The sequence below is a fragment of the Camarhynchus parvulus genome, unplaced genomic scaffold (assembly GCF_901933205.1).
Source record: "Camarhynchus parvulus unplaced genomic scaffold, STF_HiC, whole genome shotgun sequence".
Classification (NCBI taxonomy): Eukaryota; Metazoa; Chordata; class Aves; order Passeriformes; family Thraupidae; genus Camarhynchus; species Camarhynchus parvulus.
In genome coordinates this window covers 60,755-86,888 of record NW_022148633.1, presented here as the reverse complement: position 1 = coordinate 86,888, position 26,134 = coordinate 60,755, and the positions used below count along the sequence as shown (strand labels likewise).

Sequence of the window (26,134 nt, the reverse complement as noted above, 5' to 3'; positions counted from 1 at the left end):
CCTCATCACCACCCACAAGTGGGCGGAGCACTCACCGGAAGTGCCACCTCCCCTCACGGCCAAGATGGCGGCGCGGCGCGGCTCCTCCAAAGCCCGCGCTCCGAATCGCCTCAGGGCTCCGAATCGCGACCGGCCCCGGCCCCGGGCCCGCAATCGCGACAGAGAGAACGCGGAGCCCCCCGGACGCGTGTACCTGCCCGGGGCGGGGCCGCCGCTGGGCCCCGATGAGGAGCTGGTGATGGATGAGGAGGCGTACGTGATGTATCACCGCGCCGGCACCGGTACCGAGGGGATGAGGGGAAACCGGAGGGACTGATGGGAACCGGGGGATGAAGGGGCTGGAGAGGCTGAGGGGAAACCGGGCTGAGGGGATGAGGGGAACAGAGGGGCTGAGGGGGCTGGAGAGGCTGAGGGGAACCGGGGGATTCTGAGGGGAGCCGGGGGGTTCTGAGCGGAGCCGGGGAGTGATGAGGGGGCTGGAGAGGCTGAGGGGAACCGGGCTGAGAGGGCTGGAGGGGATGAGGGGAAATCAGGGGTCCTGAGGGGAACCGGGGGGGTCCTGAGGGGAAGCAGGGGCATGAGGGGAACTGAGGGGAGGAGGGGAACTGGAGGTTGATGAGGGGACTGAGGGGAACCGGGAGGTCCTGAGGGGATCCTGAGGGGAACCGAGGGATGAAGGGAACCGGGGGGATGAGTGGAACCAGGGGACTGAGGGAGCTGGAGGAGATGAGGGGAACTGTGGGGACCTCAGGGGAACTGTGGGGTCCTCAGGGGAACTGTGGGGTCCTCAGGGGTTCCAGAAGGGGACGAGGGGGCTGGGGGGGCACTGGTGTTACTGGGAAGGCACTGGGAAGGGGATTATGGGGTGCTTTGAGGGGGGATTGTGGGGTGGTTTGAAGGGGGGGGTTTGGGGGATTTGTGGCAGGGTTTTGGGAGGATTTTGGGGTGGGTTGGGGGAGGATTTTGGGGTTTGAGGGAAGATTTTGGGGGGCATTTGAGGAAAGATTCTGGGAGGATTTTGGGGATGTTTGTGGGAAGATTTTGATTGGATTTTGGGGGAATTTGAGGGAGGATTTTGGGGGTTTGAGAGAGGATTTTTGGGGGCATTTTGCGGGTGTTTCGGGGTCTCTGAGCGCCCCCTCCCCCCAGGGTCGCCGTGCCTGAGCTTTGACGTGGTGCGGGACGGGCTGGGGGAGGGGCGGGAGGAGCTGCCGCTGTCGGTGCTGCTCTGTGCGGGAACGCAGGCCGAGACCCCCGGGGCCAACCGGTGAGAGACCCCCGGGACCCCCCAATTACCGTGAGACCCCCAATTCATCCTGAGACCCCCGGGACCCCCCAGATTACCCTGAGACCCCCGGGGCCAACCGGTGAGAGACCCCCGGGACCCCCCCAGATTACCGTGAGACCCCCGGGGCCAACCGGTGAGAGACCCCGACCCCCAAATTACCCTGAGACCCCCGGTGATCCCCCCCAAATCCCCCAGAGACCCCCCCCGGGGCCAACCGGTGAGAGACCCCCGGGACCCCCCCAAATTACCCTGAGACCCCCGGGGCCAACCGGTGAGAGACCCCCGGACCCCCAGATTACCGTGAGACCCCCAATTCATCCTGAGACCCCCGGGACCCCCCAGATTACCCTGAGACCCCCGGGGCCAACCGGTGAGAGACCCCGGGACCCCCCAGATTACCCTGAGACCCCCGGGGCCAACCGGTGAGAGACCTCCGAGACCCCCCCAAATTACCCTGAGACCCCCCTGATCCCCCCATTCATCCTTGACCCCCGATTCCCCCCAAACCCCCCTCCCCCAGAAAAACCCCAAATCACGCCAAAAAAGCCCAGACCCCAGGGATGGGTTTGGGGTGGATTTTGGGGTAGTTTTGGGGTGGATTTTGGGGTAGTTTTGGGGTGGGTTTTTGGTTGGATTTGGGGTGTTTTTGGGTTGGTTTTAGGGTGGGTTTGGGGTGGATTTTGGGTTGGTTTTGGGGTGATTCTTGGGGTAGGTTTTGGGGTGTTTTTGGGGTGGGTTTTGGGGTACTTTTGGGGTGGTTTTGGGCTGGTTTTGTGGTGGTTTTAGGATGCTTTTTGGGGTGGGTTTTGGAGTGGGTTTTGCGGTTGGTTTTGGGACGGGTTTTGGGGTCCTTTTGGCGTGAGTTTGGGTGGTTTTGGGGTGGGTTTTGGGGTACTTTTGGGATATTTTTGGGGTGGGTTTTGGGATATTTTTGGGGTGGTTTTTGTGGTGGTTTTTGGGGTGCTCCCAGCCCTGATTTGGGGCGTGCTCTCCCCGTTTTCAGGGTGCTGCTGCTGCAGATGCAGAACCTGCACGGGCTGCGGCGGGGGAGGGGAGGGGACAGCAGTGACAGCGACAGCGACAGCGAGCAGGAGGAGGAGGAGGGGCGGGAGCCGCAGCTGCTGCTCATCATGGCCCCCCATTATGGGGGGGTCAACAGGCTCAGGGTATGGACCCCCCCACGCAAAAACAGCCCCCCAAAAAATCCCCACAAAAACACTACCTCGGAATCCAAAAACCCACCTGGGAACCCCCAGAAATCTCCAAATCCACCCTGGAACCCCAAAAACCTACCTGGTAACCCAAAAAACCCTCAAAAATCCACCCTGAAACCCCAAAAAATCCATTCTAAGACCCCAAAAATTCACCCTGGGAACCCAAAAACCTACCTGGGAACCCAAAAAAAATCTCAAAAATCCACTCTGGGGACCCCAACAACCCCTCTGGGAACCCAAAAATTCACCTGAGAACCCAAAAACCCTTAAAAAACCCACCCTGAGGCCCCAAAAACTCACCTGGGAACCCAAAAACCTCCAAATCCACGGTGGGAACCCCAAAAACCACTGAGACCTCCAAAATCCACCCTGTGACCCCCAAAAAGCCCCGAAACTCCACCCGAGTCCCTCCCAGCACCCTCTGGGACCCCCAACCACCCCCTGGGATCCCCCAAAAAACCCCGAAGCTCTCTGAGACCTTCTCCAAAAAGACTTGGGAGCCCCAAAATTCCCCCAAATCACCCCAAATCCCTTCCTTAGCCTCATTTTGGGGGTCCCTGACGCCCCCTCTTCCATGTCCCCCCCACAGGTGACATCTCTTGTTGGGGAGTCCCCAATCGCGGCCGTGTGGTCGGAGCGGGGCCAGGTGGAGGTGCTGGAATTGAGGGGGGCCCTGGGCGCCCTGGGGACAGAATTTGGGGAGGGGGATTTGGGCAGGAGGCCCAAGAGCGTCCAGCAGGGAGCTCTGCCCACCCTCGCCACCTTCAGCGGCCACCTGGACGAGGGATTCGGGCTGGACTGGAGCCCCCTGAGCCCAGGTGAGGATTTTGGGGGATTTGGGGAAAACGTGAGGGGAAAATGGCGGGAAACGTGAGGGGAAAATGGCGGGAAATGTGAGGGGAAAATGGAGGAAACGTGGGGAAAATGGAGAAGTGAGGGAAAATGGCGGGAAACGTGGGGAAAATGGCGGGAAATGTGAGGGGAAAATGGCGGAAACGTGAGGAGGGAAAATGGAGGGAAATGCGTGAGGGGAAAATGGCGGGAAACGTGAGGGGAAAATGGCGGGAAACGTGAGGGGAAAATGGCGGGAAACGTGAGGGGAAAATGGCGGGAAACGTGAGGGGAAAATGGCGGGAAACGTGAGGGGAAAATGGCGGGAAACGTGAGGGGAAAATGGCGGGAAACGTGAGAGGAAAAAGGGCAGGAAACGTGAGGGGAAAATGGAGGGAAGCAGGAGGAGAAAATGGAGGAAAATGTGAGGGGAAAATGGGTGGGAAACATGAGGGGAAAATGGAGGAAAATGTGAAGGGAAAATGGTGGAAAATGTGAGTGGAAAATGGTGGAAAATGTGAGTGGAAAATGGTGGAAAATGTGAGGGGAAAATGGTGGAAAATGTGAGGGGAAAATGGGTGGGAAACGTGAGGGGAAAATCGTGAAAAACGTGAGGGGGAAAAGGGGCAGGAAATGTGAGGGGAAAATGGAAGAAACGTGAGGGGGAAAATGGGTGGAAACGTGAGGGGAAAAAAGATGGCGGAAAGAGGAAGAAATGGCAGAAAATGTGAGGGGAAAAAGGGCGGGAAATGCAAGGGGAAAAGGTCAGAAATGGGGAAAAAGTGGCAGAAAATGTGAGGGGGAGAAGAGTGGGAAACGTGAGGAGAAAATGGGAGGGAAACATGAGGGGAAAATGGCAGAAAACGTGAGGGGGAAAATGGAGGGAAACTTGAGGGGGGAAAATGGAGGGAAACGTGAGGGGGAAATCGAGGGAAACATGAAAGGAGAAAATGGTGGAAAGGGAGAAATGTGGCAGAAAACGTGAGGGGGAAAAGAGTGGGAAACGTGAGGGAGAAAATGGCAGAACACTTGAAGTGAAAATGGTAGGAAATGTTAGAGAAAAAAGGATAGAAAACATGAGGAGAAAAGAGGTGGGCGCTGCTGGAGGGGGTCCTGTGAGAAGTTTGAGGTGATCATTGGAGGTGCCCCTAACCTGCAGTCGGGAAATTGGAGATTATGGGGTGGTCTGGTGTGGATTTGGGGGAAACGTCGTGATTTTGGGGTTTGTGATGTCGCTGCTCCCTTCTCCCCCAGGCCGGCTGCTGTCCGGGGACGTCCGTGGCCGCATCCATCGCTGGGAGCCGCGCGAGGGCGGCTGGGCCGTGGATCAGCGGCCGCTGCTCGGCCACGGCGGCAGCGTGGAGGACATCCAGTGGTCACCCAGCGAGGCCTCGGTGAGCGGGGACAGAGGGACAGAGGGCAGCCAGGCTGATCCCTGAGGGGACAGACGGACAGAGGGACAGAGGGCAGCCAGGCTGATCCCTGGGGGGACAGACGGACAGAGGGCAGCCAGGCTGATCCCTGGGGGGACAGAGGGACAGACGGACAGAGGGCAGCCATGCTGATCCCTGGGGGGACAGAGGGACAGACGGACAGAGGGCAGCCAGGCTGATCCCTGAGGGGACAGACGGACAGAGGGACAGAGGGCAGCCATGCTGATCCCTGGGGGGACAGAGGGACAGAGGGCAGCCAGGCTGATCCCTGAGGGGACAGAGGGACAGAGGGCAGCCATGCTGATCCCTGGGGGGACAGAGGGACAGAGGGCAGCCAGGCTGACCCCTGGGGGGACAGAGGGACAGAGGGCAGCCATGCTGATCCCTGGGGGGACAGAGGGACAGAGGGCAGCCAGGCTGACCCCTGGGGGGACAGAGGGCAGCCAGGCTGATCTCCTGCAGCAAAGGAGATGCTGAAACAATGGCGGAAGATGAAGAGGTCGATTTTTAGCAGAGATTAATCCCAGGTTTATCGATTTTTAGCAGAGGTTAATCCCAGGTTTATCGATTTTTAGCAGAGATTAATCCAAGGTTTATCGATTTTTAGCAGAGATTAATCCAAGGTTTATCGATTTTTAGCAGAGGTTAATCCAAGGTTTATCGATTTTTAGCAGTGGTTAATCCCAGGTTTATCGATTTTTAGCAGGGGTTAATCCAAGGTTTATTTCAGGAGCTCTGAGGAGCCCATATAAACCCCGTGCTGAGAGGTGCCAAAGTTACATTTAAAAGGAGGTGGAAACCTAAAGTAGATAAAATTTACTTGCCAATAAGAAAAATTAAGGGATGGATGCTGGGAAATGGGAGGGAAATGTGAGGGGGAAATGGTGGAAAATATGAGGGAAAAATAGAGGGAAACATGAGGGAAAAATAGAGGGAAATGTGAGGGGGAAATGGTGGAAAATATGAGGGAAAAATAGAGGGAAACATGAGGGAAAAATAGAGGGAAACGTGAGGGGAAAATGGTGGAAAACGAGAGGGGAAAATGGTGGAAAATGTGAGGGAAAAATAGAGGGAAACGTGAGGGGAAATGGTGGAAAATATGAGGGGAAAATGGTGGAAAATGTGAGGGAAAAATGGTGGAAAACGTGAGGGAAAAATAGAGGGAAACGTGAGGGGAAAATGGAGGGAAACTTGAAGGGAAAATGGCAGAAAACATTTAAAAGGAGGTGGAAGGTCAGCATGTGGAGAAACACTTGAGGGGTTGACCCTTAGCCTCTGGATAATCACTCAACATCCTGGATGGAAAGTTCTGGATGGAGGGGATGGGATGCTGAGTGACTGACACAGAGCCAGGGTGGGGATTTGGGGATTTTGGGATGATCACAGCAAAGGAAAGGGATACACAGGTAAAAGGAGAGAAAAAATTGGGAAAAATCCTGAGATAAAAAACCAAAACTATTACAGAACACAAACCCACGCTGCAACAGGGACAGGGAGCCCCCGAATCACCCCAAACTCAGCCATTTTCCCCCGCCCAGGTGTTCATCTCGTGCTCCTCGGACGCCTCCATCCGCGTGTGGGACGTGCGGGCGCCGCCGGGCCGGGCGTGCCAGCTGAGCGTGGCCTCGGCGCACGACGGCGACGTCAACGTGGTCACCTGGAGCAGGAGGGACCCGGCAGCGCTGCTCAGCGGCGGGGACGACGGCACGCTGCGGCTCTGGGACCTCAGGAGCATCCGGGTGAGGGACAGGGACACCCCGAGAGGGACAGGGACACCCAGAGAGGGACAGGGACACCCAGAGAGGGACAGGGACACCCCAAATGGACCCAGGGACACCCCCAGTGGGACAGGGACACCCCCAGTGGGACAGGGACACCCAGAGAGGGACAGGGGCACCCCAAATGGACCCAGGGACACCCAGAGAGGGACAGGGGCACCCCAGGGACACCCAGAGAGGGACAGGGGCACCCACAGGGACACCCAGAGAGGGACAGGGACACCCAGAGAGGGACAGGGACACCCCAAATGGACCCAGGGACACCCAGAGAGGGACAGGGACACCCCAGGGACACCCAGAGAGGGACAGGGACACCCAGAGAGGGACAGGGACACCCCAAATGGACCCAGGGACACCCCCAGTGGGACAGGGACACCCAGAGTGGGATGGCACGCTGCGCCTCTGGGACCTCAGGAGCATCCGGGTGAGGGACAGGGACACCCAAAGAGGGACAGGGGCACCCAGAGTGGGGCAGGGACCCCCCAAACCAACCCAGGGACACCCCCAGTGAGACAGGGACACCCCAGAGTGGGACAGGGACACCCAGAGTGGGACAGGGACACCCCAGAGTGGGACAGGGACACCCAGAGTGGGATGGCACCCTGCGCCTCTGGGACCTCAGGAGCATCTGGGTGAGGGACCAGAGTGAGCCAGAGACCCCCCAAACCAACCCAGGGACCCCCAAACCAACACAGGGACCTCCAGAGTGGGACAGGGACACCCCAAATGGACCCAAGGACACCCAGAGCGGGACAGGGACCCCCAGAGTGGGGCAGGGACACCCCAAATGGACTCAAGGACACCCAGAGAGGGACAGGGACATCCCAGAGTGAGACAGGGACACCCAGTGTGAAACAGGGGCACCCAAACCAACCCAGGGACCCCCAGAATGACCCAGGGACCCCCAAACCACCCCATAAACCCCCCGAAACCACCCCCCATCCCCCATTTTCCCCTCCCCGCTCACCCCCTGCCCATTTTTGCCCCTCTCCAGAGCAGCCCCTCGAGCGTGGCCACCTTCAAGCAGCACCGGGGCCCCATCACGTCGGTGCAGTGGCACCCGGGCGAGAGCGGCGTGCTGGCGGCCGCGGGCGAGGACGACCTGGTGACCCAGTGGGACCTGGGGGTGGAGAGAGACCCCCAGGAAACTGGGGAGGGGTCCGGGGAGGGGCTCTCGGAGCTGCCCCCGCAGCTGCTGTTCCTGCACCAGGGGGGAGAGGGAGGTGAAGGAGCTGCACTGGCACCCGCAGTGCCCGGGGCTGCTGCTGTGCACGGGCAGGGAGGGCATCGCTGCCTTCCGCACCATCAGCGTGTGAGAATAAAAATTGGGGTAAAAACATCCAAATTTGGGGTCAGGAATGTTCAAATTGGGGTGGGAACAGCAGGAATTGGGATGGGAATGGCACCCGCAGTGCCCGGGGCTGCTGTGGGGCATTGCCACCTTCTGCACTATTAGCGTCTGACATAGAAATCGGGGTAAAAACACCCAAAATTGGGGTAAAATCACCTAAAATTGGGGCGAGAACAGCCAAAATGGGGGTCAGGAATGTTCAAATTGGGGTGGGAACAGCAGGAATTGGGATGGGAATGGCACCCGCAGTGCCTGGGGCTGCTGCTGTGCACGGGCAGGGAGGGCATCGCTGCCTTCCGCACCATCAGCGTGTGACAGGAAAAATTTGGGGTGAAATCACCTGAAATTGGGGTCAGGAGTGTTCAAATGGGGGTGGGAACAGCAGGAATTGGGATGGGAATGGCACCCGCAGTGCCCGGGGCTGCTGCGAGGGCATTGCCACCCTCTGCACTATTAGCGTCTGACATTGAAATCGGGGTAAAAACACCCAAAATTGGGGTAAAATCACCTGAAATTGGGGTGAGAACAGCCAAAATTGGGGTGGGAATAGCAGGAATTGGGATGGGAACCCCCTGGGAATGGCACCCGCAGTGCCCAGGGGTGCTGTGGGGGCGTCACTGCCTTCTGCACCATCAATGTGTGAGAGTAAAAATTTGGGTAAAAACATCCAAAATTGGGGTGAAATCAGCAAAAATTGGGGTCAGAACTCCCTAAAATTGAGGTGGCAACCCCTGAAGTGGAACTGAGACCCCAAAATGGGGCAGGAATCCCCCTCAAAACGGGGTTGGGAAAGCTGCAAAAATGAGGGTGAAACACCCCCAAAATGAGGATCAAACACCCCAAAAATGGGAGGGAAATTCTCACAAAATGGGGGTGGGAATTGGGGTTGGAATCCCCTCAAAATGAGTCAGAAATCCCCCTAAAGCAGGGATGGGACCCCTCCAAAATGAGGATGGACACCCCCAAATTCAGGGGTCTCTGATCCCCCAAATAATGGGGTCAGCTCATCCCATTGCCCCCCAAATCAGAATTTGCCCCCATTTTAGGGGGTCTCTGACCCAAATTCAGGGGGTCCTACCCCCAATTCACCTTCCTCGTCTCCCCACATTGGCTGATACCCCCAAGCCAAACTACTCAAAAAATTGATTTTATTTTTATTATTAAAATTTAAAAAAAACCCCATTTTATTTCGAGCATTCCTTATCCCCCACAACGCAACGCTGACACCCGCCAGTGAAACATCACCAAACAACTCCAAAAAATCGATTTTATTTTTATTATTAAATTAAAAAAAAAAAACTTTTCAATTTCCAGCGTTTCGCGAAGCGCGGGAAAATCCTCACGTGCACCGCCACGTGATCCAGAGGGGGCGTGGCCAGGGTCACGTGAGGTCGGCGCGCCACGTGAGCGCGGTGACCGCCATGGCGCCCCCTGGCGGGGCGGAGCAGAGCAGCAGCGATTTGCGCACGCTCGTGCCCAGGCGCGCGGCCGCCAGCAGCGCCCCCAGCGGCTGCGCCTGGGAACTGCAGGGACACAGCGCCACTGCGCCTGCGTGGAACAGCGAGGGGGGGCCTGGAATGAAAAAGGGGGGGGGGTCAGGGATAATGGGGAGGGGGTCAGGGATACCTGGGGAGGGGGCTGGGAGCCTTGGGGGAGTGTCACAATTAATGGGGAGGGGGCTGGGATATGTGGGGAGGGGGTATGGGTCTTCTGGAAAAGGGACAGGAATAAAGGGGAGGGGGCTGGGAGCTTCAGGAGAGGGTTAGAAATAAAGGGAAAGGGTCTGGGGATACCCGGGGTGTCCCAGGAATAAAGGGGAGGGGTCGGGGGACACCCAGGGGGTGACAAAAATAATGGGGAGGGGTCCAGGGATACCCAAGGCGGGGTCAGCAATAAAGGGGAGGGGTCGGGGAATACCCAAAGTGGGTCAGCAATAAAGGGGGAGGGGTCTGGGACCCCTGGGAGGGGCACGGGAATAATGGGAAGGTGCATGGGACCTATGGGATGACGTCAGCAATAAAGGGGAGGGGTCTCGCCCCCGGCCCCCTTACCGGGGTACACCAGGAAGTCGCCCCCGAATTTCCCGCCGGGGGTCACGTGCAGGCCCCGCCCCCACAGCTCGCGGAAGACCCGGAAGCGGCGTTCGGAGGGGGAGGAGGGGCGGGACGGCTCTGGGAGGGGGGGAGGAGTCAGCGCCTCTATGACCCCGCCCCCAACCCCGCCCACCACCCCTCCCCCCACCTGGCGGGGTCTCCTCGGGCTCCGCTTCGGCCTCGTCAACCTGGGGGGGGGGGAAGGGGCGGCTCAGGGGGGGCTCCGGGCGCCCCCCACCCCCAACTCCCCCTTCCCCCACCCCCGGTACCGGCTCCACGGTGGCTCCGCCGCTCTCCCGGAGCGCCCGCGCCTCCTCCGGACTGAGCTCCAGCGGCAGCCGCGGCCCCGCCGCTCCCGCTCCGGCGCGGCCGCGGCGCGGGGGGGTCCCGACCAGCGCCCCCCACACGCGGTGCCGCTCCCGCAGCGCCCGCGCCGCCCTCGGGGCCCACACCAGGAACCGCCCGCGGTGCCGCCGCACCCGGGGCCGCTCCGTGAGGGCGTCCGGGGGGGTCCCGGGGGTCTCTGAGCCCTCCCCGCCCCCGCAGACCCCCGGGACCCCCTCAGGCCCCGCCGCCATTTTGCCCCCGCCTTCCCGGAAGTGGCCCCGTGAATCCCGGCGGTTTTAAAACGGCGATGCCGCGTTGGCCCCACCACGACTCGTAAAAAGCTATGGGAGAGACTCAGCCCCTTTTAAGAGCGACTCTTAAAGGGACCGAGCGGCTTAACGGGACAGAGTCCTTTTAAATGCCGCCATTACGGGCCCCACCAGCCCTAAAGATCCAGGCCCCTTAAAAAACCGTCTTAAAAGAGCGTGCGCCCCGCGTCTGGGGCCCACTCCTCTTAAAGGTCCAGGACCCTTCAAAAGCCCCCACCCCCATGGTTCCTACCACCTCTTAAAGGGCCAGACCCCTTTAAGGCTCCCCCCTGGCGGTTCCCACCCCCCCTTAAATGGCCAGACACCTTTTCACAGGCTCCTCCCCCTCTCTTAAAGGGCCAAATCCTCTTTAAAGACCCACCCAGTTGACTCCGCCCCTCCTTTAAACCTCGACACTCCCAAAATCCGCACATGAGTCTCCCCTACACTAATATGGCCCCGCCCATTATGGGCGTACTTTTATGTGACCACGCCCACAATTCGACCCGGTTTGCGGGCGTGGTTTAATGTGCGGGTTGCGGTTTGTGGGCGTGGTTTGTTCAGACCACGCCCCCCTCCGCCCCCGCTCGGAGCCCGCGGAGCCGCGCAGGGGCCTCGGGGGGGCCCCGGGGCGGTTTTGGGGGGCCCGGGCCGGTTTTGTGGGGCCCGGGGGGGTCCCCGGAGGGTCCCGGAGCCGCCGCCATGAACCGAGAGGAGCTGACGTACCTGGGCGTGCTGCTGGGCTCCATCCCCGTGGGCTTCGTGCTCAAGGAGCGCGGTGAGAGGCGGGTTCCGAGGGAACTTGCGGGGTCCTGAGGGAACCTGGAGGGGTTTTGAGGGGAATCTTGAGGGATTTTGGGGGGTCCTGAAGGGTTTATGAGGGGTTTAGGGGGGTTCTGAGGGATTTTGGGGGGTTTCGGCCGAATCTTGAGGGATTTTGGGGAATTCTGAGGGATTAAGTGCGGGTTCTGAGGGGGTTTGGGAAATCCTGAGGGGCCCTGAAGGATTCTGGGGGTTCTGAGGGGCCTTGGGAGATCCTGAGGGGTCTGGGGTTGTTCTGAGGGCTTTTCGGGGGAATCTTGAGGGATTTTGAGAGGTTCTGAGAGATTAAGGAGGGTTCTGAAGGGTTTTGGAGGGTCCTGAGGCTATTTGGGGGATTCTGAGGGGTTCTGGGAGGTCCTGAAGGATTTTCGGGGGTTCTGAAAGATTTTGAGGGGTCCTGAGAGGTTTTTAGGGGAATCTTGAGGGGTTTTGGGGAGGTCCTGAGGGGTTTTGGGGAACCTGAGAGATTCTGGGGAATCCTGAGGTGTTTGCGAGGGAGTTTGGAGGATTTCGGCGAAATCTTGAGGGATTTTGGGGAATTCTGAGGGTTTAATGGGGGTTCTGAGGCGTTTTCTGAGATCCTGAGGGAACTTGGAGGGGTTTTGAGGGGAATCTTGAGGGATTTTGGTGGGTTCTGAGGAGATTTGGGAGGTTCTGAGGAGATTTGGTCATGAGGGGTTTTCGGGGGAATCTTGAGGGATTTTCGGGATTTCTGAGGGGTTTGGGGGGTTCTGAGGGGTTTTGTGGGGAATTTGAGAGGACTTTGGGATCCTGAGGGGTGTTTGGGGAACTGGAGATATTTTGGGGAGTCCTGAGGGAAATTAGAGGGGTTTTGAGGGGAATCTTGAGGGATTTTGGCCCGTTCTGATGAGTTTGGGGGGTCTTGAGGGATTTTGGGGGAAATCTTGAGGGATTTTGGGGGGTTCTGAGGGGCTTTGGGGGTCCTGGGTGATTTGGGGGGCTCACAGGTGGATTTTGGGCAGTCCCAGATGATTTTTGGGGGCTCACAGGTGGATTTTGGGGAGTCCAAATTGGATTTGGGGGGATCCCACGTTTTGGTAAATTCAGAGCATTTGGGGGGAATTTGGGGAATTTAAGGGAGGTTTTGGGGGATCTGAGCGGATTTGGGGCATTTGAGGGGCTCTTGGAAGGTTTTTGTGAGGCAGTAAAAGGGTTTTTAAATTTTGCTTGGGGTTTTTTGGAGTCTGGGCAAGATTTTGCGGGTGTACATTTTCAGTGTATTGTGGGTGCATTTTGGGGGTGTTTTAGGTGCACTTTTGGTGTATCTCTGGTACATTTTGGGGGTGTTTGGGTGCATTTTGGGGGTGTTTTGGTCCATCTCTGGTACATTTTGGGGGTGTTTTGGTGCATTTTCGGTACATTTCTGGTACATTTTTGGGGTGTTTTGGTGCATTTTCAGTGTATTTTGGGTGCATTTTGGGGGTATTTTAGGTGCATTTTTGGTGCATTTCTGGTACATTTTGGGGGTGTTTTGGTGCATTTTTGGTACATTTTGGGTGCATTTTGGGGGTGTTTCAGTGCATTTTCAGTACATTTTGGGGGCATTTTTGGGCGTGTTTTGGTGCATTTTCGGTGCATTTCTGGTACATTTTGGGGGTGTTTTGGGTGCATTTTCAGTGTATTTTGGGTGCATTTTGGGGGTATTTTAGGTGCATTTTCAGTGCATTTTGGGTACATTTTTGGGGTGTTTCGGTGCATTTCTGGTACATTTTTGGGGTGTTTTGGGTGCATTTTCAGTGTATTTTGGGTACATTTTTGGGGTGTTTTGGTGCATTTTCGGTACATTTTCGGTACATTTTTGGGGTGTTTTGGGTGCATTTTCAGTTATTTGGGTGCATTTTGGGGTTTTTAGGTGCATTTTTGGGCATTTCTGGTACATTTTGGGGTGTTTTGGTGCATTTTGGTACATTTTGGGTGCATTTTGGGGGTGTTTCAGTGCATTTTCAGTACATTTTGGGGGCATTTTTGGGCGTGTTTTGGTGCATTTTCGGTGCATTTCTGGTACATTTTGGGGGTGTTTCAGTGCATTTTCAGTACATTTTGGGGGCATTTTTGGGCGTGTTTTGGTGCATTTTTGCATTTCGGTATAGGTGTTTTGGTACATTTTTGGTACATTTTGGGGGTGTTTCAGTATTTTGTTACATTTTGGGGGCATTTTTGGGGGTGTTTTGGTGCATTTTCGTGCATTTTTGGTACATTTTTGGGGTGTTTTGGGTGCATTTTCAGTGTATTTTGGGTGCATTTTGGGGGTATTTTAGGTGCATTTTCAGTGCATTTTGGTACATTTTGGGGTGTTTGTGTTTCTGGTACATTTTGGGGTGTTTTGGTGCATTTTTTGCGTGCATTTCAGGTGCATTTTGGGTTGGTTTTTGGTGCATTTTCGTACATTTTGATTGGGGTGTTTTGGGTGCATTTTCAGTGTATTTTGGGTACATTTTTGGGGTATTTTGGTGCATTTTCGGTACATTTTCGGTACATTTTCAGTACATTTTTGGGGTATTTTAGGTGCATTTTCAGTGCATTTTGGGTACATTTTTGGGGTGTTTTGGTGCATTTTGGGTACATTTTTGGGGTGTTTTGGGTGTATTTTCAGTGTATTTTGGGTGCATTTTGGGGGTGTTTCAGTGCATTTTCGGTGCATTTCAGGTGCATTTTTGGGGTGTTTTGGTGTGTTTTCGGTACATTTTCGGTACATTTTTGGGGTGCCCCCCTCTGACCCCCCCCGCCCCCCCAGGCCCGCGCTGGCGCCAGTTCGGGGGGGCCGCGGTGGGGCCGGGGCTGGCGCTGCTCACCTGCGGCCCCCACCTGCTGCACTCGCTGGGCACCGTGCTGGGCACCTGGGCCATCCTCACCTGCCTGCCCAGGTGAGCCGCGGGTCCCTGACCCATTCTGGGGGTCCCAGGTGCATTTTGGGGGGTTCTGGGGGGTCCCTGACCCATTCTGGGGGGTTCTGGGGGTCCCTTACCCATTCTGGGGGGTTCTGGGGGGTCCTTGACCCATTCTGGGGGTCCCCAATCCATTCTGGGGGGGTCCTGGAACCATTTGGGGGGTCCCAGCTGCATTCTGGAGGGTCCTAAAGCCTTTGGGGGGTCTCTGACCCATTTTGGGGGATCCCAGGTGCATTTTGGGGGATTTTGGAGGCCCCAGAACCCTGGGTTGGGGTCCCTGACCCAGGTTGGGGGGGTCCCTGAGTTCTGGGGAGGTCCTGAAAGTGTTTGGGGGGTCCCTGACCCACTTTGGGGGGTCCCTGAGCCATTTGGAGAGGTCCTGGAACAACTTAGGGGATCCTGGAACCACTTGTGGGGTCCCAGGTGCATTTTGGGGGGTCCTGAACGCATTTGGGGGGTCCCTAACCCATTTGGGGGGTCCTGAGGCCTTTTGGGGAATCCCTGACTCACTTTGGGGGGGTCCCAGGTGCATTTTGGGGGGATCCCTGACCCTTTTTTGGGGGTGTCCCGAGTCTTTCCTCCCCTCCCCCACCAGTTCTGGGGCTCGTTACGACACCCGAGCTCGTTATTGCTTAATTAGGGCCAGGGTAACGAGATGGGGGGGGGCAAATTCCTTGTAATGGGGGGGTCAGAGACATTTTGGGATCCTCAAATTTGGGGGTGAGAGACGTTTTGGGACCCCCCCAAATTTGGGGGGATCAAAGACATTTTGGGACCCCCCAAATTCTTTATGGGGGGGCTCAGAGACATTTTAGGACCCCTCAAATTTTGGGGGCTCAAGAGACATTTTGGGACTCCCAAATTCTCTGTTGGGGGGGTCAGAGACATTTGGGACCCTCTGAAATTTGGGGGGCTCAGAGACATTTTAGAACCCCCCCCAAATTCACTTTGAGGGGGAATCAGGGACATTTTAAGACCCCAAATTTTGGGGGCTCCAAGACATTTTGGGACCCCCTCAAATTCTCGGGGGAGGGACTCAGAGGCATTTTAGGACTCCCCAAATTTGGGGTGTCAAAGACATTTTTGGGACCCCCCCAAATTCTTTATGAGGGGGAATCAGGGACATTTTAAGACCCCAAATTTCGGGGGCTCTGAGCCATTTTGAGACCCCGCAATTTCTCCACCCCGTGGATGATTTTGGGGGGGGGTTTAAAGGTGGGGGGATTTTGGGGTACCCCAAATTTATCGGGGCCCCCCCAGGCACGCCGGGGGGGCCGCCCTGCTCTGGGTGTTGGGGTACCTGCTGTTCTTCCGCACGCCCTGGGTCTGGGGGCTGCCCGAGCCCCCCCCCTACGCCAACGCCCTGCAGCTGCTCGTCACCCTCAAGGTACCCGGGGGCATTCGGGGGGTCCTGGGGGGGTTTTGGGCGGTTCTGAGAGGGTTTTGGGGAGTCCTGGAGGGGTTTTGGGGGGAATTTGGGGGGGTCCTGGGGGGGTTTTGGGGGGGTTTTAGGGGTTCCTGGGAGAATTTGGGGAGATTTTGGGGGGTCCGGGGGGGTGTTGGGGCATCCTGGGGAGTCCTGGGGGGATTTTGGGGAGTCCTGGGGGATTTTGGAGGGGATTGGGGAGTTATGGGGCAGATTTTGGGGGTGTCTGGGGGTGTTTTAAAGGGTCTCAGGGGGGTCCTAGGAGGATTTGGGGGGTCCTGGGGGGGTTTGGGAAGTCCTGGGGGGGATTTGGGGGGTTTTGGGGAGTCCTGGGGGGGATTTGAGGGGTTCTGAGAGGAATTTGGGGGGTCCTGGGGGGGTGTTGGGGGGAATTTGGGGGGATTTTGGGGGGGCTGAGGTGTTGGAAGGGGTCTCAGGGCAGTCCTGGGGAGGGTTGGGGGGAATTTTGGGGGTGCCCTGGGGTGACTTTGGGGGGATCTGAAGGTGATTTTGGGGGCTTCAGATGTGATTTTGGGAGGTCTGAGGGGGATTTGAGGGGTTCAACGGTAGTTTTGGGGTGATTTGGGGGGTTTAGGGGTAATTTTGGGGTGATTTGGGGGCTTTAGGGGTAATTTTGGGGTGATTTTGGGGCAATCTGGGGCAGCAATTGTAGGAACACTGCTGAGCCAGCAGGGGGCGCTGAGCATCTCAGGGGGGCGTGGCTTGTGCTGCCCCACACCCATATATGGAATAACAGGCGTGGCCTCACTGTGGCCCCGCCCCCAGATGGCCAGCCTGGCCAGTGACGTGCAGGAGCTGCGGGAGGCGGAGCTTAAGGGGGTGACATCAGAGGAGACACGGCTGCTGATTGGCTCGCTGAGGCGCGTGCCGAGTTTGATTGACATCCTGTGCTACAGCTACTGCTACCTGGGGCTGCTTACAGGTGGGGGCGGGGCCTAAAGGGGCGGGGCCAAGGGACACCTGGGGGACACCTGGGTGGGGTTGGGGGGGGCTGAGGGGATTTTGGGGGTCCCAGAGAGAATTTGGGGGGATTTGGAGGGTCCCAGAGGGAATTTTGGGGAGGTCCCTGAGGGGATTTTGGGGGAATTTTTGGGGCTTCCCAGAGAGAATTTGGGGGGGAATTTTGGGAGGTCCCTGAGGGGATTTTGGGGGGAAATTTTGCTGGGTTCCAGATAGAATTTAGGGGGAATTTGGGGGAGGGGTCCCTGAGGGGATTTGGTGGGGGGGATTTTGGGGAGTCCCAGAGAGGATTTAGGGAGAATTTTGGTGTTTCCCAGAGGGAATTTTTGGAGGTCCCAGAAGGAATTTTGGGGCTTCCTAGGGAGAATTCGGGGGGGAATTTCTGTGGTCCTAAAATGAACTTTGGGGGGATTTTGGCGGAATTTTTGGGGTCACAGAGGGGATTTTGGAACCTCCAAGAAGAATTTTTAGCACTTTCTACCCAAATTCATCTCCCTCGTCCATAAATTTGGGCCTTCCTGGGTGTCCCCTGTGTCCCACCTGGGTGTCCCCTGTGTCCCACCTGGGTGTCACCTGTGTCCCCACGTGTCCCCTCTCCCCGCAGGTCCCTTCTACCGCCTGGGCACGTACCTGGACTGGGTGTGGGGTCCCCCCGGTCCCCCCGCCCTGCGCCGGCTGCTGTCCCACGTGCGCTGGGCCCGCTGGGGTCCTGGGGGTGCTGGTGGGCCGGGCGTGGCCGGCCAGGGCCGTGCTGGAGCCCGAGTTCGGTGCCCGGCCCTGGGCTGCCCGGCTGGCGCACATGGTGCCCGTGTTCCTGGCGCTGCGCCTGCGCCTCTACGTGGGCTGGCTCTGCGCCGAGGGCGGCTGCGTGGCCGCGGGGCTGGGGGCGTACCCCAAATCCGCCAGGGCCAAACCGGGACAGGGACCCACGGTGCCATGGGAGCGCCCCAAAACGTGAGTGACACCATTGGGGTACAGGGCTGTGGGGCTGGGGGCGTACCCCCAAATCCGCCAGGGCCAAACCGGACAGGGACCCACGGTGGCATGGGAGCGCCCCAAAACGTGAGTGACACCATTGGGGTACAGGGATATGGGGTACAGGGGCTGTGGGGCTGGGGGCATACCCCAAATCCGCCAGGGCCAAACCGGGACAGGGACCCACGGTGGCATGGGAGCGCGCCCAAAACGTGAGTGACACCATTGGGGTACAGGGATATGGGGTACAGGGCTGTGGGGCTGGGGGCGTACCCCAAAACTGCCAGGGCCAAACCGGGACAGGGACCCACGGTGGCATGGGAGCGCCCCAAAACGTGAGTGACACCATTGGGGTACAGGGGCTGTGGGGCTGGGGGTGTACCCCAAAACTGCCAGGGCCAAACCCGGACAGGGACCCACGGTGGCATGGGAGCGCCCCAAAACGTGAGTGACACCATTGGGGTACAGGGGCTGTGGGGCTGGGGGCATACCCCAAATCCGCCAGGGCCAAACCGGGACAGGGACTTACAGTGAGCTGGGAGCGCCCCAAAACGTGAGTGACACCGTTGGGGACTTCATTGGGGTACAGGGACATTGGGGACATCATTGGGGTACAGGGGGGGACATCATTTGGGACACTGGGATTCAGGGACTGTGGGGCTGGGGATGTACCCCGAAACATGAGTAACATTGGGGACAGTGGGGTACAGGGACATTGGGGCACAGAGTGGGGGGGTCCCTGGGTGTCACTTGAGTGTCCCTGGGTGTCCCCATGTGTCACGTGAGTGTCCCTGAATGTCACCTGAGTGTCTCACCTGTCCCAGGTGTGCCAATGTCGCCCGCTGGCCAATGGGATTCTGACACCATTCACACCATGGGGCAGGGACTGGGGGGTCCCTGAGTGTCCCTGGGTGTCACCTGAGTGTCCCTGGGTGTCACCTGAGTGTCCCTGGGTGTCCCCATGTGTCACCTGAGGGTCTCACCTGTGCCAGGTGTGCCGATGTCCCCACTGGCCAATGGGATTCTGACACCATTCACACCATGGGGCATGGACTGGGGGGTCCCTGAGTGTCACCTGTGTCACATGAGGGTTATCAGGATGTCACCTGAGTGTCCCCATGTGTCACCTGAGTGTCTCACCTGTCCCAGGTGTGCTGATGTCCCCGCTGACCAACGGGATTTCGAGTCCATCCGCACTGTGGGGCAGAGACTGGGGGGTCCCTTGGTGTCCCTGGGTGTCACCTGAGTGTCCCTGGGTGTCCCCATGTGTCACCTGAGTGTCTCACCTGTGCCAGGTGTGCCGATATCCCCGATGACCAATGGGATTTCGAGTCCATCCGCACCGTGGATCCCTGGGGCACCGAGGTCGGCCGGAGGTTCCGGGGCGGCCTCAGGCGCTGGAACATGACGGTGCAATGGTGGCTGGCGGCGTACGTGCACCGCCGGGGACCCCGAAACTACCCCATGCTCAGGTACTGGGAGCACTGGGAGCACTGGGAGCTGACTTTTAGTGAGGGCACATTGAATTTTGAGGGGTGTAAATTCAATTTTGGGTGCTTAGGCTGAACTTTGAGAGTCACAAACTGAATTTTGAGGCGCTCGTGCTGCACTTGCCATCACATAAACCCCATGCCAGTGCCTCCAACCCCAATTTTAACCCTTCCAATTACATCCTCCCCACCCCTCCCTAACCCCATTTTTAAATTTTTCTCCCCAAACCCAGGAACGCCTGGACCATGCTGGCCTCAGCCTACTGGCACGGGCTGCACGGGGGGCAGTACCTGTCCTTCCTCACCGTGCCCCTCTGGCTGGCAGCCGAGGCAGCAGCTGAGGGGGCCCTGTTGGGCTATTTCGGGGTCCCCCTGGAGAATTTGGGGGGCTGGAAGGGCTCGGCGCTGCGGGGAGCGCAGTGGTTCCTCAAAATGAGAGCGTTCGAGTACCTGAGCATGGGATTTGTGCTGAGAGAAGCGGCGGCCACGCTGCGTTTCTGGGCCTCGGTGCATTTCTGCCTCCATCTTGTGCCTCTCCTCATCCTCCTCACGGCGGCGGCGGCGGGAAAAGGGCGGGAAAAGGGGCGGGGAAAAGGGCGGGAAGAGGGCCGGGGAAAAGGGCGGGAAGAGCGTGAGGTAGAGGCGGGGACGGGGGACGCGCAGGTGAGGAGGAGGAGGGAGCGCTGTGAGGGGGAGGGTGGGGATCCCCTAAATCCTAAAGGTCATGAGGGGGGAAACCCCCTAAATCCTAAAATTCAAGGGGGAGACCTCCTAAATCCTAAAATTCATGAGGGTGAGGACACCTTCAATCCGAAAATTGACGAGGCATGGGATCCTCTGAACCCCAAAGTTCATGAGGGGGGAGATCCCCTAAATCTTAAAAATCAGGGTGAAAATCCTCTAAATCCTAAAATTGATGAGGGGTGGAACCCCCTGAACCCCAAAATTCAGGGGGAAAACCCCCTAAATCCTAAAATCCATGAGGGTGAGGACACCCTAAGTCCTAAAATTCAGGAGGGAGAAGATCCTCTAAACCCTAAAATTCAGAAGAGGGGAGATGCCCTAAATCCTAAAATTCAGGAGGGTGGGGATCCTCTGAATCCTAAAATTCAGGAAGGTGGGGATCCCCTAAAATCTAAAATTCATGAGGGGTGGGACCCCCTGAACCCCAAAAGAGAGGCCAGGGAGGAGCCCCCAGCCCCCAAATCCCAGGAGCTGAGGAAGAGGAGGGACCCCGAGGGTCGGGATGGGGATGAACCCCAATAACCAAAGCTCGGGGGGACCCCAGACTTTGGGGTGAGGATGAGAATGAAACACCCCAATTCTCAGGTCAGGGGGAGAAAAACCCCAATGGAAAATGGGGGGGGAAACGCCCTGAACCCCAAAATCCAAAATGGGGGAGCTCTGATAGCCCCAAATCAGGGGGACCCCCACGTGAGGAAGAGGAGGGACCCCAATAATGAGAATTTAGGGGGGACCTCCCATCCCCCTGAACCCCAATGCCCAGAAAGGGGGGGCTGGGGAGGGATTTGGGGGGTGTTGGGGGCTGCGGGCACCCCCCGGGGGGGATTTTTAGTGGGGTAGGATTGAGGGGCTCTGTTTTTGGAAGGGGCCCCCCAAAATGGAGATCAATAAAAGCCTTGAGTGACATCCCCGTGTGTTTGGTGTGTGTGAGGACCCCGAAACTGATGAAACCACCACAAAAGTGACCCCCCCAAAGCCCTGAGATTGAATAAAATACATCTAAAATAGAGACGAACACCAAAAATTGATCCAAAATGATCCAAATCCCTCTGAACTAACCTGATCCTGCAGGATCCCCAAGGCCCTGAGGAGGATCTTTGAGAAAAATGAGGCAAATCTGGGAGCAAATCCTTGAAATGTGGAAAAAAGTCGGGCTGGGAGTTCCCAATGAGGTTTTGAGAGTTCCCAGAGTAGTTTTAGGTTTATTTTGGGGATTCCGAGGGGATTTGGGGTTTTTCTAGAGGGAGGTTTCAGGGACGCACCCGCCTGCCCTCACGATTCAAAATGGCGGCGCCTCCACAACGCGAGAAGGCGGGAAACCTTCACTTCCGGCCTCGCCCCCGTAAGGAAAGCCGGTGAGCCAATCAGAGTCGTGAAGGGAGCGGGACTATAGCGCTCAGCAAATCAGAGCGCGACAACGGGGCGGAGCGAAATAACTGGGCGAATCAGAGCGAGAGAAGGGCGGAGCGACAAGGGCTCGACCAATCAGAACAGAGAGTGCGGCAGAGAGGGCGGTGCGGCCGCGGTGCCTCAGAGTCGCGGCCTGGTCCAGCTCCCGGCCCCGGTGCCGCCGCCGCCGCCGCCATGAACATCCTTCCGAAGAAATCGTGGCATGTGCGGAACAAGGACAATGTGGCGCGCGTGCGGCGGGACGAGGCGGCGGCCGAGGTGGAACGGAGGAAACGGGACGCGCGCGCGCTGCGGGCGGAGCAGGAGGCGAGTGCTGAGGGAACGGACGGGGGGGGAGGGGGTTGGGGGGTAGGGATGGGAAAGGGGGCGTGGCTTGATTGCTGGGAGCGAATCAGCATGAGCAGTTTTGAATATATTATAAGTAAGGGGCGTGGTTCAGCGTGATTGCCATGAACCATTTTTGTTGACTCGGGGGGAAATGGACTGGGCTAAAAAGGTTTTTTGGGGAGGGCAAAACAAATTCAGGGGCGTAAAAGAATTTCGGGAGGGGGCAGAATAAATGGGGGCGGGTTAAAAAGTCTGTGGGATCAGATTTGGGGATAAAATTACCCGGGAGGAATAAATTTTGGGCGGGTTGGGGGGTGGAAAAGCTCTGTGGGGAGGGGGATATTGGGGAGGGGAATTTGGGGCGCGGGAGGAATTTTGGGGGTCCTTGAGCCCCTCTTTCCCCCCAGGTGCGCACCGAGCTCCTGCGGAAGCGGGCGCGGGTCGGGGGTCGCAGCCCCTCCCCCCCGGCCCCCCCCGTGCTGTTCCCGCCCCCCGAGGAGGCCCCGAACCGCGAGCACGAGGCTGAAAAAAGGCGGGAACAGGTGAGGGGGAAGGGGGGGATTGTGGGGGAACCCCCCCTCAAAATATCCCCTCAGGTGAGGGGGGGGTGGAAATAGGATCTGGGGGAAAAAAGGGGGGTTTGGAGGGATCCCAGGTGGAGTTTCCACCCTCAGGAGGAGATGAAGGGGTGAAAATGGGGCGGTTTTGGGGAAAAAAGGGATTTTGGGGGGGAATTTGGGAGAAAACTGGGGGGATTTTGGTATAGTGGGTGTTGCCTGAATCCCCCTCCCCAATTTTCCCCTCAGGATCGGTGGGAGATTGGAGGGGTTGAAAACAGTGGCATTTGTGTGGGAAATGGGAGGATTTTGATGGAAAAGGGAGGAATTTGGGTATAGAAAGGAGGAATTTGGGTGGGAAAAGGGGGAAATTAGGAGAAAAGGGTGAGATTTTCAGCCGGGGGGGTCGCCTGAATCCCCCTCCCCAATTTTCTCCTCAGGAGCGGCGGAAGATTGGAGGGGTGGAAAATGGCAGGATTTGGGTGGGAAATGGGGAAATTTGTGTGGGAAAATTGGAGAATTTGGGTGTAAAAAAGCAGGAATTTGAGGAAAATGTGGGGGTATTTTCACCCTGGGTGGGGACTAAATCCCCCTCCCCAATTTCCCCTCAGGAGCGGGGCGGAGATTGGAGGGGTGGGGATGGAAAATGGCGGCATTTGTGTGGGAGAAAGGGGAAATTTGTGTTGGAAAAGAGGAAATTCGTGTGGAAAAAGTGGAAATCTGGGTGAAAAAAGGGGGGAAACTGGGAGAAAAGGGGGAGATTTTCAGCCGGGGGTGGTCGCCTGAATCCCCCTCCCCAATTTTCCCCTCAGGATTGGCAGGAGATTGGAGGGGTGGGGATGGAAAATGGCGGCATTTGTGTGGGGAAAAAAGGGAAATTTGTGGGGGGGAAAAGGGAAATTTATGTGGGAAAAGGGGAAATTTGTGTGGGAGAAGGTGGAATTTTGGGGGAATTTGGGAATAAAGGAAGGAATTTTCACTGGGGGAGGGTCTTACCCCAAATCCCCCTCCCCAATTTTCCCCTCAGGAGTGGCTGAGATTGGAGGGGTGGGGGTTGAAAATGGCGGCATTTGTGTGGGAAAAGGGTGGGATTTGGATGGAAAACGGTGAATTTGGGTATAAAAAGAAACAATTTCGATGGGAAAAGGGAGAATTTGGGAATGAAGGAGGTGTTTTTGGCATAGGGGGGGTCAGCTGAATCCCCCTCCCCAATTTTCCCCTCAGGAACAGTGGGAGATTGGAGGGGTGGGGGTTGAAAATGGCAGCATTTCTGTGGGAAAAAAGGGGACATTTGTGTGGAAAAATGGGAGAATTTTGAGTGAAAAAAGCAGGAATTTGAGGAAAAGCTGGGGGGATTTTCACTCTGGAGGGGGGGGACTGAATCCCCCTCCCCAATTTCCCCCTCAGGAACGGTGGGAGATTGGAGGATTGGGTATGAAAAATGGCGGCACTTGTGTGGGAAACTGGGTGTAAAAATCAGGATTTGTAAAATTTCAGGAATTTGATCCTTGTAAATAGTTTGTGGTTTTCACCGGGAGGGTCCTCACCTTGAATCCCCCTCCCCAATTTCCCCCTCAGGAACAGTGGGCGATTGGAAGGGTGGAAAATGGCAGGAATGGGGAAATTTGTGTGGGGAAAAAGGGAAATTTGAGTATAAAAATCAGGAATTTGATGAAAACCCGGGGGGATTTTCACTGGGAGGGGTCTCACCTTGAATCCCCCTCCCCAATTTCCCCCCAGGAACGCCGGGAACGGGCCCTGGGGGTCCTGACCTACCTGGGCCAGAGCGCGGCCGAGGCGCAGACCTGCCCCCCCTGGTACCTGCAGCCCCCGCGAAAAGCTGGGGAGGGGTCCCGGGAGGTGCAGGGGGCGCGCAAGGCCGTGCTGGACCCGCTGCAGGACATGAGGAAGGGGCTGCACCGAGCCCCCAGCCCCACCAAACCCCCCCAGCCTCGGCAACAGAGCCCCCCCCGAGCCCCCCCGGAGAGGGGCGGGGCAGGAGGGTGAGTGGTTAATTAGTGCTTAATTAATGGATTCATCGCATTTTCCATTCGTTAGTGCTGCCATGAATATCCTTCCCCTCTTAATTACCTCCTTAATTAATTAATGCGTTAATTATTTACTTAACCCTGTCGCCCCAATAAAGGCGTGACCCACGCAAATTAATTACCCCTAATTAACCACCTAATTACCCCAATTAACTACCTCTAATTATCCCCTAATTAACCGCTTAATTACCATAATTAATTATGTCTAATCACCCCTTATCAGCTGCTTAATTACCCCTAATTAACAAATTATCTTTAATTGCTCCTATCTCTAATTATCCCCCAACTAACCACTTAATTACCCCTAATTAACCCCTTAATACACCTAATTAACCCCTTGATTACCCCTAATTGACCCCTTAATTGCCCCATAATTAACTACTGAATTACTCCTATTTAACTAATTATCTCTGATTACCCCAACGAACCACTTAATTATCCCCAATTAACCCCTTAATACACCTAATTAACCCCTTGATTACCCCTAATTAACCCCTTGATTACCCCTAATTAACCCCTTAATTACCCCCTAATTAACCACCTAATTACCCATATTATCTCCAATTACCCCATGATTAACCACTTAATTACTTCTATTTAACTAATTATCTCTAATTACCCCAACTAACCACTGAATTGCCCCTAATTATCTCTAATGACCCCAACTAACCACTTAATTACCCCTAATTATCTCTAATTACCCCAACTAACCACCTAATTACCCCTAATTAACCTCTCAATTACCTCTCATTAACCCCTTAACTCCCCCTAATTAACCAATCGCCCATTAACGACCAGCCGTTCCCCCGTGCCGCTCCCCAAGGAGCGCTAATTAGCGCTAATTGCCGCTGCAGGCTGGCGGAGCTGCGGCGGCAGCGCCGGGCGCGGGAGGCGGCGGAGGCGGCGCGGAGCCGGGAGCTGCTCCGGGGGCTGCGGGAGCCGCGCGGGGACCCCCGGGAGCCCCGAGACCCCCGGGACCCCGAGCGGCAGCGGCCCTACAACAGCCAGTTCCACCCGCGGCTGGCACGGGGGGCCACAAAGTTCAACTGAGAGCCCGAAATCCACCTGGGACACCCCCAGAATTCACTTGGAACATCCCCAGATTCACCTGGAATTACTGATGGACAGTTCCACTCGCGGCTGGCACGGGGGGGCACGGGCTTCAACTGAGAGCCCGAAATCCACCTGGAACCCCCCCAGGATTCACTTGGAACATCCCCAGAATCGGCAATGGACAGTTCCACCCGCGGCTGGCACGGGGGGGGGCACAAAGTTCAACTGAGAGCCCGAAATCCACCTGGGACACCCCCAGAATTCACTTGGAACATTCCCAGATTCACTTGGAGCATCCCCAGAATCGGCAATGGACAGTTCCACCCGCGGCTGGCACGGGGGGGAACACAAAGTTCAACTGAGAGCCCCGAAATCCACCTGGAATTCCCCCAGAATTCACTTGGAACATCCCCAGATTCACCTGGAATTACTGATGGACAGTTCCACCCGCGGCTGGCACGGGGGGGGGACAAAGTTCAACTGAGAGCCCGAAATCCACCTGGAACCCCCCCAGAATTCACTTAGAACATCCCCAGATTCACCTGGAATTATTGATGGACAGTTCCACCCGCGGCTGGCACGGGGGGGCACAAAGTTCAACTGAGAGCCCGAAATCCACCTGGAACCCCCCAGGATTCACTTGGAACATACCCCAAAATTCACTTGGAACATTCCCAGAATCGGCAATGGACAGTTCCATCCGGGGCTGGCGCGGGGGGGGGGCACAAAGTTCAAGTGAGAGCCCCGAAATCCAGCTGGAACCGCCCCA

At 57.1% G+C, this 26,134-nt stretch overlaps 4 protein-coding genes across 5 annotated transcripts; 3 read left to right on the top strand and 1 right to left on the bottom strand.

The window, feature by feature from the left end:
• Positions 1-41: 41 nt before the first annotated feature.
• GRWD1 (glutamate rich WD repeat containing 1) lies at positions 42-7,997 on the top strand. The gene is given in 8 exon segments (XM_030970723.1): positions 42-281; positions 1,150-1,267; positions 2,292-2,454; positions 3,092-3,320; positions 4,588-4,727; positions 6,305-6,505; positions 7,539-7,754; positions 7,756-7,997. Coding segments are annotated over 8 exon segments (1,389 nt in total). The 5' UTR covers positions 42-64; the 3' UTR covers positions 7,861-7,997.
• Positions 7,998-9,154: 1,157 nt separating this feature from the next.
• On the bottom strand, positions 9,155-10,786 carry TSEN34 (tRNA splicing endonuclease subunit 34). 2 transcript variants are annotated; one of them, XM_030970724.1, is made up of 4 exons: positions 10,258-10,786; positions 10,137-10,176; positions 9,947-10,066; positions 9,155-9,467 (listed from the first exon to the last, which is right to left on the bottom strand). In XM_030970724.1, the coding sequence occupies exons 1-4, from the start codon at positions 10,564-10,566 to the stop codon at positions 9,277-9,279; spliced, it is 660 nt and encodes a 219-aa protein (XP_030826584.1). In that variant the 5' UTR covers positions 10,567-10,786; the 3' UTR covers positions 9,155-9,276. The 2 variants fall into 2 exon arrangements, with proteins under 2 accessions (XP_030826584.1, XP_030826585.1); XM_030970725.1 differs by lacking the exon at positions 9,947-10,066.
• Positions 10,787-11,199: 413 nt separating this feature from the next.
• On the top strand, positions 11,200-21,071 carry MBOAT7 (membrane bound O-acyltransferase domain containing 7). The gene is given in 9 exon segments (XM_030970716.1): positions 11,200-11,401; positions 14,201-14,330; positions 15,615-15,741; positions 16,567-16,723; positions 17,366-17,457; positions 17,459-17,715; positions 19,032-19,208; positions 19,460-19,889; positions 21,042-21,071. Coding segments are annotated over 9 exon segments (1,476 nt in total). The 5' UTR covers positions 11,200-11,325.
• Positions 21,072-21,466: 395 nt separating this feature from the next.
• On the top strand, positions 21,467-26,026 carry LENG1 (leukocyte receptor cluster member 1). The gene is made up of 4 exons (XM_030970722.1): positions 21,467-21,686; positions 22,115-22,249; positions 24,005-24,267; positions 25,167-26,026. The coding sequence occupies exons 1-4, from the start codon at positions 21,555-21,557 to the stop codon at positions 25,360-25,362; spliced, it is 726 nt and encodes a 241-aa protein (XP_030826582.1). The 5' UTR covers positions 21,467-21,554; the 3' UTR covers positions 25,363-26,026.
• Positions 26,027-26,134: the final 108 nt, after the last annotated feature.